The 13,051-nt window shown below is 49.2% G+C and overlaps 1 protein-coding gene across 2 annotated transcripts in view; it reads left to right on the forward strand.

Annotated features, from left to right (window-relative positions):
• The window catches only part of LOC140396136 (DENN domain-containing protein 5B), a 350,007-nt gene that overhangs the window by 173,138 nt on the left and 163,818 nt on the right, over positions 1–13,051 (forward strand). For both annotated transcript variants that reach the window (XM_072484292.1, XM_072484293.1), the window contains one exon: positions 10,546–11,212. In XM_072484292.1, coding sequence (XP_072340393.1) covers positions 10,546–11,212 — 667 coding nt within the window. The remainder of the gene's footprint in view (positions 1–10,545; positions 11,213–13,051) is intronic.

Genomic DNA, 13,051 nt, shown 5'->3' on the forward strand with positions numbered 1-13,051 from the left:
TATTATTATGTTAAAAATTAGAAAGGGGAAAGAGATTGGAAACTTTTACAAAAAATAATTCCAAACCTGCGCTGTCCCTCTTAACAACGAGACAAAATGCCAACAGATCTGGTTTTCATGCCGTGTTTCTGTGGGTGGGAAGGGCTGGAGGGGAATGTCTGCCATTGCTCTTCAAATAGAACACCTCGGAGCCGGTGGAAGACACGAGAGCTCCGTGTGGCACCTCCGGCGGTATACCACTAATGGGTCATGTAGCTGGAACCTTTCTGCCTCCGAGGCAAGGATCCAGAAGCGATTCTTCTGTTTACGGATGTGTTGCCAGTGATAGTTATGGTGATGAATGTGGACCGCTGCACGCGAGGTGCATCAGGCAGAATTTATGTACGATAGTTCCCTGTAAGCTGTGTCATATTCTTGTAAGCTGAATTTAGAGCTGCTTATCTTTTACACTAATAAGATCGCAGACAGCTATTGCAGAATCACGTCTCCCTCCCCCAGACAGGCCACTAAAAGGTTAGTGCAGGTACTGGCCTTGGGAGTATTTGCTGTCCCATTAAAATTATAGATGAATCTTTCCACTCAGTCAGTGGAGAGGTGGATGTGTAAGAGCAGCTAAACTGCTCACCTCCCCTTTCCCAGCCTTTAACCCCTGTGTATGTTTTAAACTCACTTTGGTGATACGAGTGCTGCCGGCAGACCTGCCTGGCATCTATCGCCCACCCCTAATTGCCTTTGTGAAGGTGGTGGTGAGCGACGCTGCAGTGGAGTGGGGTGAGTGCTGTTCGGGAAGGCATTCCAGAATTGTGCTCCAGCGATGGCGATGTATTTCAAAGTCAGGATGTGACATGGAGGGGTACCTGAAGCTAATGATGCCCGTGTCCTCCTATGTTAGGTCCGTTTTGGAGTGTTGGAACCAGCATACTTTATTGCTAGACTTGTCGGACTGAATGATGCCAGAAGACTTTAGATATTTATTGTACTTCATCCCATCGCTTTGCCCTGTCAGTTTGTTCCACTGGACCAAGAGATTGTTAAAGATCCCATGGTGCTACTAGTGTGAGAGATTTATACATTGTGTAACGGTGTGGGAAATGCTGGTACAATTACTGTTCCAAGCACTTCCCATGCAGTGAATTGTTTGGAATGACAGGCACAGTGCTAGCAATGCGGCAACTACGATTCCGCTAATTGCAGCTGAATGAATTGACCAGTTAATCTGGTTTGGTGATTGAAGGTGAACAATGTTATTACAGGGCAGGGTCAATGCAAAAACAATACGATTTACAGAGGATTTGTGTTGATGTGCTAAATAAACTCATTGACAACTCTCAGGTTTGGAAACGTTGGCAACTTTTCTTCCAGAAACCTCTCTGCATTGATCATTTTCACATCTGATGATTCACAATCTTCCTCCGCCGTACCGCGCCGCCCCCCCCCCCCCCCCCCCCCCGAAGTCTCCAAAGTGTTAAACTGGTGAGTTGGCACAATTTTCTTGGCCTCTTCAGATTCCAGCTATCACTTCATGTCCAGTGCTTCCTTCCATTCAGACCCCCATCACTCACTCCCGGGGGGCCCAGCATTCTCCACATCTGACCTCGCTCAATGGGTAGCATTCTCAACTCTGAATTAGACGAGTGTAGATTCAGGACCCACTCCAGAGACTTGAGCACATTTGTCTGGGCTGGCATTACAGTGGGAGATTGGTGGAACGCAACATTTCAGAGCTGCCATCTGTGGGAAAACTGAGGCCCCTACCTGACCTCCAGCACCATCCAAAGCAGTCAACCTGCACATTATCTGATTGCTGCTTCTGGGATCTTGCTGTGTATAAAATGGCTGCTGCATTTCCTGCATCAGATCAATGACTCCACTTTCAAAAGTCCTGCACTGGATCTAAGGTGCATTATGAGGTTGTGAACAGCACGCTATGAGCACAAGTCTTTCTTTTTTACATGTAAACCAGCCTGGAAATAAAAATGATTCAATCAGCAGTACTTGCCTTTATAACTCACAGCTTAATCCGATGAGCTGATGGACGAGATTTACCACAGAGCTTGATTCCAGTAAATCTCCTTTGAGTATCTCATTTCAGTCAGGCTATGGAGGTGAATTTTTAGCAATTTAATCCACAATTCCTCCAGCCAGCAATAGAGAGCTTTGCTTTCTTGACTTTGGCGCTAAAGAATCTTGCTAAAAAACTTTTTTAAAATATAAATTTAGAGTACCCAATTCATTTTTTCCAATTATGGGGCAATTTAACGTGACCAATCCACCTAACTTGCACATCTTTGTGTTGTGGGGGCGAAACCCACGCAAACAGGGGGAGAATGTGCAAACTCCACACGGACAGTGACCCAGGGCTGGGATCAAATCTGGGACCTCAGCGCCATGAGGCAGCAGTGCTAACCCACTGCGCCACCGTGCTGCCCTCTTTTTTTTAAACTTCACCTTCCATGGGATGTGCCTGCATCTAGGCCAGCATCTATTGCCCATCCCTAATTGTCCTTGAGGGGGCAGTTAAGAGTCAACCACATTGCTGTGGGTCTGGAGTCACATGTAGGCCAGACCGGGTAAGGACAGAGATTTCCTTCCTTAAGGGACATTGGTGAACCAGATGGGTTTTTACAACAATTGACAATGGTTTTATGGTCATCATTACTGAGGCTGTCTTTTCCATTCCAGATTTTGTAAATTGTTTGAATTAAACGTCCACCATCCACCGTGCTGAGATTTGAACCCACTAGCCTAGGCCTCTGAACTATTAGTCCAACGACAGTGTCACAGCGCAATCGTCTCCCCATTTCTGGGGAGCCGATCCATTACCTCCTCACTCGATGAGTGTGCTACCAACTGACAAACGGCTAATGCCTCTAGTTATCCGTCTGGGCTCGCCGTTTTTGTCAGCTTGCCTCTGAACTTCTCCTTGTGCGCATCAGGTGGCATCTCTACTGCTATTCTGGTTTGCGGCTGGCTTCTGCCGCTGTTTGTCTACCTTCCCAGACTGCCCATCCCCTATTAACCCCCTCTTGCAAGGGTCTCATTTTTATTGAAGAGTTGGTTATGATTCTCCAGCAAGTCGGCCTTTCACCTGAGTGGACGAACCGTCAAATTGAGTGGAACACACTGCGATCCTGTGTTGTGGGGTTTGGTCCACAGGTTGAACTAATATGGCTGCCAGTGATCTGGGTAATTATGATTTACTGGGACTGAGCATGAAGGAAGCACCTTTGACCATCCAGTGAGACAAAGGTCAGGAAGGTCCCCAGGTTTGTTTGAAAGCTGGCCTTAACTGATCACAGCCTCTGTAGAGGCCAGACTTCACCACCCCTGGGTTAGAGCGATGGGGGCAGGGAAAGAGATTTGGGTCGATCGCTGTCCACTGACCTTGTTGAGGGTGGTGCGGGTGTGTGTGGTCATATTGTCTGGCAACTGAATCGGGCCAGGCTATGATGGTACCCACTGTGAAATGACCTGCTGAACCTTCTCACGCAAACCGTAAACATTACTGGGTGACTGGTGCCTGTGGAACCGTGCCCTGCACCCCAGCTATAAGGAGGGGAGGGGTGAAAAATTGGTGATGGGGCGAGAATGGGGTCCTAAAGATGTGACTGTTTAATCCAGCTCATCGGTTTGTTAAGACTCGGTCATTAAAGCGTGAACCTCTCTTTAATGAACTGTCTGCACAAATTGCTTTTTAATGCATCGAACCTGGGACCTCGGTGCTGTGAGGCAACAGTGCTACTCACTGCGTCACCGTGCTGGTCCTGATTATCTTGCCTGTGAGAGTAACACATTTAAACCCCTATGACCTATTTATGTTTTGAGGTGAAATTTTAACCGACAGAATAGCTCAGTCTCTGTGGATTGAAACAGGCAGTCGGATGGACTTTAAAAGGCATATGAGGTCACCGTATCCTGGCTTAGCTGACACGAGCGGGTGAATGACAGCCGCCTGCCTGTTCAATCCTCCTGCAGAACATGCATGAGCCCGAGAACATCTCTGGTTCCTGCTGGACGTCTGCCAACAGCCCAGTTGTTTTAATACCTAGAAGACCAGACTGTTGATATATAAAACATGTGGTGTTTACTAAATTACGACTGTCTCTGTAATGATTTCAAAACATGATGATTGTAATAGTGGCCGTTGAGCAGTGAAAGCCTCTATTATTGTCAGTGGGCTGATGGGGCTCGACACTCTTTTTATAAATTTTTCCAATTAAGGGGCAATTTAGTGTGGCCAATTCACCTAGCCTGCACACCTTTTGGGTTGTGGGGTGAGACCCATGCAGCCACGGGGAGAATGAGCAAACTTCACACAGACGGTGACTCGTGCCTGGGATTGAACCCAGGTCCTCGGCGCAGTGCTAACCACTGCACCACCGTGCCGCCCCAGAGCTCAACAGCCTTTAGTCAACCATCACATGTGGCCCAGTGCGGTGACGTCGAAGGTTGCCCACAGTGTCCTGCAAGACTGAAACCCCTCTATTGACGACCCAAATCGTGGCACAGATTTAAAAAAAGAATTTAGAGCACCCAATTCATAATTTACAATTTAGCATGTTTAATCCACCCACCCTGCACATATTTGGGTTGTGGAGGCGAAACCCACGCAAACACGGGGAGAATGTGCAAACTCCATACGGACAGTGACCCAGAGTCAGGATCGAACCTGGGACCTCGGTGCCGTGAGGCAACAGTGCTACTCACTGCGTCACCGTGCTGCCTGTGGCACGGATTTAATACCTCTAAGCAAGAGAACATGGTAGCCCAGTCGACAGTGACCAACAGTCAAGGGAGAGAAACACTGTGGGTTACAACTTGGATTTAACACGTTTAGCATCAGTGATCACAACGTGCTTCACAGGACTGCTATAAAGCAAAATTTGACACCAAATCACCTAAGGAGATATGAGGACAGGTGGCCAAAGTTTCGGGCAGAGGTTTGGGTTTTCAGGAGCATGTAAAAGACAGAATGAGAAATAGGTTTAGGGAGGGAATTTGTCATTGGCAGTGTGTTCCCATCCCCCACCACCCTCTGAGTGAAAACAAATGTCTCCTCAATCCAACCTCTCGTCCTTCTACCAATTACTTTGAACCGATGCCCCCTGGTTTTTGACCCCTCTGCCCAGGAGACTAGCCTATTCTTGTCCTGGGGAGGGGGGGGGGGGGGGGGTCAGAGTCCCAAAAGTATTGGTGGGAGTGTTTGGGCTTTTCTGGGGACAGTTGTCCAGGGTTTCCTGCCAACACTATTCTCATCACCAAAACAAGGCAGATACTTGGGGAGTTCAGAACATCGTCTGTCCCGGTGAGCGGGAAGCAGGACCGGCAGGTTTGTAGCCAGGACACATGCAAAAACTTGGGGCAAGGAGGGACCAACTTGTCCCTCTTTCCTGTCCCGCACCACCACACCTGGAGCACTGGACACATCCCGCCATCACCACTTCACAGTCCCCGTCCCCCCCACTCCCCCGGGCAACCCAAAGCATAACTTTGTTGGGCTAAATGGCCTATTCTTTTATGTTCCAATTGAGAAGACAGATACTTCGTTCGGGACATTAGAAGTTTTACAGCGGTGTAGTCCGTCTCTATAAGCTACAGCCGTTACAACGGGGGCCAGATTCTGGGCAGAAAATACACCACTGTTGCAGCGGGCTGTGCCAAGTCGAAGAACTGCAGGAAATTATTTCGGCCGACGTCCCCCGTGCCGCAGGTTGCTGACCCCCGGTGAGTCCTTTCTCTCCGCCAGGCTGACAGGCCGCAGAGGGAGCTGGTTGACGACGGGAAGGCCACCAAGAGGGTCCCGTTTCGCCCGCACTGTGCCGCCCCCTGGTGCCTGGCCACGGTGGGCGCAGCAAGGCCCGAGGATTCATCCGGGAGAGATGCCCACGAATCAGTTCGGATCCAGGGTGCCCCTTTTTCGAAAGCAATGAAAGGAGCTAAATGGGGCTGATAAATGTGCTCCCCCCGGGGAGGAGTTGGGGGGGGGGGGTGCAATAAACCCCTGGGCGAAGAAAACACCATGTTAAATTCATTAGTGTTGAAGTTGTCGATCTGAATTTGAATCGCCCCCTCCAGTGTCATTCGTTCGTTCTTCCTCTGGCCTACATTGGGGAATCGGGGCCAAACTTGCTGAAGGAGGGGGATTATTTTTCTCTTTACCAGCAACCTTGGAAAGGCTGGTCTGAGGAACACAGGTACAGATCGGGAGGGGCAGTGCCTCTAGAAAAATAATTTGGCAATGAAAACAACCTGTCTTTGGAAGAAGAACTGTACCCATTAGGATAGCAACATACTCTCTATTGACTCCTCCTGTAAAAGGAATGAAAAGGACTTTATTTATATACTACTCGGGCAGCACGGTGGCGCAGTGGGTTAGCACTGCAGCCTCACGGCGCCGAGGTCCCAGGTTCGATCCCGGCTCTGGGTCACTGTCCGTCGGGAGTTTGCATATTCTCCCCATGTTTGCGTGGGTTTCGCCCCCACAACCCAAAGATGTGCAGAGTAGGTGGATTGGCCATGCTAAATTGCCTCTTAATTGGAAGAAAATTAATTGGGTATTCTAAATTTATAACAAAAAAATTATACACTACTCTTCATGACTTCATCCTAAAGAAGCTTGTGACCAATGAAATAAAGTTTGACGTGTCGCTTACTGATGTATTATTAGGAAATACCTCTGCCAATTTGTGCGCAGCATGTTCCCACAAACAACAAGGAGATAAATGACCTGGCTTTTAGATTGAGGGATACAACTTGGCCAGGATGCCAGGAGGAGCCCCCCTTGTCTTCTTTGAATAGTAACCCGGAATCTTGTATGCCAACTGGAGTGGGCAGTTTAACATCTCGTCGAAGAGACGGTATGTCTGAGAGTGCGAAGCGTTCCGGGATTCGAAGCCACAGCCAATGGCTCAGAAGCGAGATGGCAACCCCTAAGACAAAGACGGACACGAGACGCAATGCATCGTTTCTGATCCGTGAAGCATTTTGGTGGCTGGAGATTGTTTAGTTATCCCTCTTTAGTTAAATGCTGCCGTCTGGTTGTGTCATGAAATCATCGTGTTTCCTGCCATCAAGCTCATCGACTTTGGAAAAATACTGACTTTTTGTTGTGTCGACCAGTGAGGAGTCAAAGTTGTTGATTGTTCTTGGCCAAGTCTCGCTCACAGATGACACCTACTGTTGTGGCATCCATCTTGAATGTCCCCTTTTACTCTCCGCTTTGCACATTTGATTTAATGTCACCAACTTGACTCTTTTGTGTGTTTTGATTATTTTTAATATTACAAGGTACAATTTTAACTTGTTTCTTGCCCGTCACATTTGACAAACAGCTTAATATAAAAATTCTGCCACAGTTAGTATTACTTATGATGCCACATGACTGTAGCTTATTGTCAGCCATTGGCACTAACGCGGCACTGACAATGTTGAGAAAAGTTCTGCTAATTGAGTGAAGGGGCATTAAGCCATGCAGAGTAGAAGGGCCGAGGTTCCATTCACAATCCAATCCTGCTGGGGCTGTGACTGGGACATCACAGTCAACTAGTGAGAGGGAAAACCACAGTTAATATGATGCCGACACTGGGCTGGATTCTCAAAAATGGCGCTATGTCCCCACGCTGGTGTAAAAACGCTGGCATTTCACTCCAGATTTTCCTGAAACAAAAAAGATCAATTCACTTACTGCAGGGGGCTGGCAGAGACCCTGGGAGCTTCACAAAGCTGCGGATATGAGTCCCCGCACTTCCGGTTCCGAGTCTGCGTATGCGCAGGGCGGCGGCCTCCAGCAGCCGTGCCAAACACGATGGCAGACTCAGCCGGCGGACCTGGACCCACCGATCTGCCCTGCGCCGCTCCATATGACCCGCCCGATCGCCGCCCGTGCGCCCATAAGGGCCCCCCCCGTGCTTGATCCACCCGCCCCCCACCAGGGCGGCCACGGACTGAGTCCCGATCGGCCAGACGTGGTTAGAAACACGGCGTTGGGAAATCGGCCGGTCGGGACTGGAGTATCGCTGGGAGGGCCTCTGGCAATAGCCTCCCAGCCTCGCCGCTTAATTCGTGCGTGGAAGCGGTGTTGGGCCCGATTCGGGCGTAAACATTGATTCTCCGCCCCCGGGCCAAACACAATTTCGGCGCGGGGCTGCGGAGAATCCAGCCCACTGTCTGACGTCACTACTTTGGTGAGATCGGGCTGTCAGTGCGAGTGGAACTGCCCCCAAAAAAGGATTCCGTACTTTTGGAAACTGAGGGCAGAAAATTGATTGAACCACAGAGAAAAGAAAAGAAGATCTTGCATTTCTAGAACATTATTCGTGAGTGCATCATTCGAGAGTGCATGAAAGATATACTAGGATGCTACCGGGACTTGATGTTTTGAGTTATGAGGAGAGTCTGGATAGACTGATTTTTTTTTTCCTGGAGGTGGCTTCGGGGTGATCTTATAGAGGTCTATCAAATAATGAGGGGCATAGATAAGGTAGATAATCAACATCTTTTCCCAAAGGTCGGGGAGTCTAATACTAGTGGGCATGGGTTTAAGGTGAGAAATATAAGAGTCCAGAGGGGCAATTTTTTCACACACAGGAAGTGAGTGTCTGGAACGAGCTGCCAAACACAGTAGTAGAGGCGGGTACAATTTTGTCTTTCAAAAAAGCATTTAGAAAGTTATATAGGTAAGATGGGTATACAGGGTTATGGGCCAAATGCAGGCAATTGGGACTAGCTTAATGGTAAAAACTGGGTGGCATAGCCAAGTTGGGCCAAAGGGCCTGTTTTTATGCTGGAAACTTCTATGGCTCTATGACTTCATGCTGTCCCAAAACATGTCACAGCCAGAAGTACTTTGGAAGTGTCACGATGTAGAGAACTGTGACAATTAATTTGCCTCGTGTCACTAACAATTATGAGATTATGCCCAGATGATCATCTTAGGTTCTGGATAGGGTGGCACAGTGGTTAGCACTGCAACCTACGGTACTGATGACCCGGGTTTGAATCCCGGCCGTGGGTCACTGTCTGTGTGGAGTTTGCACATTCTCCCCGTGTCTGCATGGGTTTCACCCCCACAACCCAAAGATATGCAGGGTAGGTGGATTGGCCACGCTAAATTGCCCTTGAATTGGAAAAAAAAATAATTGGGTACTCTAAATTTTTATAAAAACCTTAGCTTCTGGATAGAACGTAGAATCTCTACAGTGCAGAAGGAGGCCATTTGGCCCATCGAGTCTGCAATGACCCTCTGAAAGAGCACCAACCTAGGCCCACTCCCCTGTTGTATCCCTGTAACCCCACCTAACCTGTCCCCGTGTCTGCGTGGGTCTCACCCCCACAACACAAAGATGTGTACGGTAGGTGGATTGGCCGCGTTAAATTGCCCCTTAATTGAAAAAAAAATTACATACTCTGAATTTAAAAAAAAAAAATCCCAAAGAACTTGCACATCTTTGGACACCAAGGGACAATTTATCATGGCCAATCCGCCTAACCACATTTTTGACTGTGGGAGGAAACCGGAGCACCTGGAGGAAACCCACGCAGACACTGGGGTAACGTGCAAACTCCACACTGTCACCCAAGGTCGGAATAGAACCCGGGTCCCTGGATCTGTGAGGCAGCAGCACTCCACTGTGCCATCATGCTGCCACATACGAGGGATAAATATCAGCCAGGACACCTGGAGAATATCTCTGCTCATTTAAATAATGCTATTGGATCTGTTACGTCAACCTCAGAGGACCAATGAGGCTTCAGTTTAAGAGCTTAACCAATGACAGTACCTTAGCAGTGTGGTCCTCTCCAGTGCTGCACTGGTTAATGTACCCAAGTCTCTGGGGTGGGACTTGAATTCGCCACCTTCTAAAAGATGAGGGTTCTATCAAACAAGTCATGGTTGGCATCTAGTAATAATAATCTTTATTAGTGTCACAAGTAGGCTTACATTAACACTGCCATGAAGTTACTGTGAAAAGCCCCTAGTCGCCACATTTCGGCGCCTGTTCAGGTACACTGAGGGAGAATTCAGAATGTCCAATTCACCTAAGAAGCACATCTTTCAGGACTTGTGGGAGGAAGCCCTCGCAGACACGGGGAGAACGTGCAGACTCCGCACAGACAGTGACCCAAGCCGGGAATCGAACCTGGGACCCTGGCGCTGTGAAGCCACAGTGCTACCCACTGTGCTACCGTGCCGCCCGTAGCCAGTGTCTTGACAGTTTGAATCTTCATCTCGAATGCCATTTCCACTCAATATAACCGCAATGAGAGCTGAACTCCGGCCGTTGTGTAAAACCATCTACTATAAGCCCCATCCCACCCTCCACCAATGCAGACAATGGTCGGCATGTTAAATAGAGTCACTCTGGGCCAGGTTCCATCAGGGTGAAGTCACTGACTTTGTGCCTCTTACTAGGGGTGGAGAACGCTGTTGGATCTGTTCAGTTTGTTATGTATTATTTGTGTTTTTTGCTGAGACTTGTGTGTTCTTTAGATGGCCTCCTTATTTAAAGTGTATAATTTTGTCTTCCCCTCCCTCCCCACTCCCAGCTCTGCATGCCCAAAGGGCTTTCCTTCAGAACGCAGGCGGAAAGTCGAGATCCACAGTTCCATTCGTTCATCATCACCCGCGAAGACGGCTCGCGTACCTATGGCTTCGTGCTCACCTTCTACGAAGAGGTCACCTGCAAGCAGATCTGCAGCGCCATGCAGACCCTCTACCAGATGCACAACGTGGAGCAGTACAGCAGCGTCTATGCCTCGTCGTCCTGCAGCATGGACTCGCTGGCGAGCAGCATCGACGAGGGGGACAGCACCTCGCTGGCAAAGCTGCAGCGCTACAACTCCTACGACATTAGCCGGGACACCCTGTACGTGTCTAAGTGCATCTGCATGATCACCCCGCTGCCGTTTATGCAGGCCTGCCGCAAGTTCCTGCTCCAGGTGCACAAGGCGGTGAGCTCCCTGCAGCCCCCGCCCCTCCCCCTGGAGAGCTACATACACAACGTCCTCTACGAGGTGCCCCTGCCCCCGCCTGGGCGCTCGTTGAAATTCTCCGGGGTCTACGGCCCAGTTATTTGCCAGCGGCCTGGGCTGAGTGAGTTGCCCCTGTTTGACTTTCCGCTGCGAGAAGCGTTTGAACTGTTGGGTTTGGAAAACTTGGTTCAGCTCTTCACATGCGTGCTCCTGGAGATGCAGATACTGCTGTATTCACAAGGTAAGCCACACCAAGGTGCACAGCAACTCGCAGCTTTTAAGATTTGCTCTTTGAAAGTGATGTAGGAGGCAAGCGAAGTTGAGCATGTGGATTAGTGTAAGGTTAATGTTGGGTGAGCAGGGTAACCAAATGTAGAACTCATTATGCTAGCTGATTGGAGTGAGTGAAGCACTGTATTATGCATTTGCAAACAAAAAGAATAAGGGGGGGGGTGCAGCTGCACATATACATTACAATCCCCACTCACGGTTATCCCAGCCAACAAATGGCACTGGAGCACGCCCATACAGCTGATGGGTGGGTTGGAGCCAGAGGGTGCCAAGGGGGGGGGGGGGGGGGGGGGGGGGGTGGCCTGGGGGACACCCATACAACCCGTGGCCCTAAGTTCAAAGTGGGCTGTCAGCAGTGTGCGCAGCTGAATGGCTGACTTTCTAGCTGTGGCAATGGTGTTCCGTGCCCACCCACCCTGATCCCACAGCCCACCTCCTGGCCGCCCCCCCCGCTGCTCCCAACGGCCCTGGCAGAACACTCCCGGCCAGCGACACAACTGTCAGCAAACTTTACATACACCCGCTCCCTCCCTCAGCAGCCACAACGCCAGTTTCACTACTTCTAAAAGCACGAATGAACCGCGGGAACTCGGCCCATCGGAGGCGGGGAAACGCGGAGGCCCCGGAGAATACCGGGTCGGGCCCGCTAATGAAATGCAAAAGACGTTCGCTGAACGTGCGTTCCGGACCATATTGACATGCTGTCGCAGTGCTAGAGCATTGCGATTTTCCGTCAAATCGGCGACCGTCGCGATTTTGGCAATCGGAAACTATTCTCTGCCCAATTGCGTTTCCCGATTTCGGGGCCAGCCAACGGAGAATCCCGCCCAGTACCTCTGGCACTGAGGCATTCCTTTAGCGCTACACTGAAGTGCCAGCCTAGACTTAAGCCCTGGATTGACGTTTGACACAATCCTCCCTCTGAGGCATGGCCGCTACTCAAGTTGAGGAGGACCAGAGGGAGGAACGGAGACAAAAGAGGAAAAGGTTTCTCTCTGTTACAGAACAGTATTAATCCTAACTGCCCCATCTGTTCTCGATCATAATTAGATATTGTAATATAAAAATGTCATAATACAATGACATTCCTACTTATTTGTTACTATTCTATTTTTCTTGCACCTGGTAATTGAATACACTGGGTGTTAACCACATTTTCCGGATCACTAAATTATAATTTAGTCACTCTGTGCATATGTAAATATCTAACAGCGTGACAATTTACTTTTCCTACATTTCCACACCGTTTCTCAAACAGATTTAGCAGGTTTGGCTGCCTGGCCCTTATTTGCAAGGGGACAGCAAATGGGTAAGGATGTGGCACCTGCTTGTGTAGTCTCCTGTTATATGCATAGACCTTTTGATAATGGTGTTCTTGTATCGAAAGAAAAAAGCCTGGGCAGTTTTATCGCATCTTTTGTAGGATAAGGGTGCTCGGCAGAGCAAGGGTTAATGTGCGCCTGGAGAAAAGTACTGCCCACATAACGATGATAACATTGCTTGGGAGTAGAGTCTTGGGCCACAATTGGGTGCGAATCCCGAAATGGCCGCCAAATATCGCAACAGGCCAAAAACGGGATTTGCGCCGGGAGGACTTCCGAGCGGAATATTTCCAAGACCCCCTTCGATGGCGCGATCAGGTTCATGTCCAGGAAGGGCAAGAGCCTCATTAGCTTGTATTATAATATATTTGAGCCTCATTAGCTTGTATTATAATATATTTCACTATCACTAGCAAACTTAACCTTGTTACTTTGGTCTTCTCCGTATCGCGCCACCTTCGTCCCCC

The sequence above is a fragment of the Scyliorhinus torazame genome, chromosome 19, assembly GCF_047496885.1.
Source record: "Scyliorhinus torazame isolate Kashiwa2021f chromosome 19, sScyTor2.1, whole genome shotgun sequence".
Taxonomy (NCBI): Eukaryota; Metazoa; Chordata; class Chondrichthyes; order Carcharhiniformes; family Scyliorhinidae; genus Scyliorhinus; species Scyliorhinus torazame.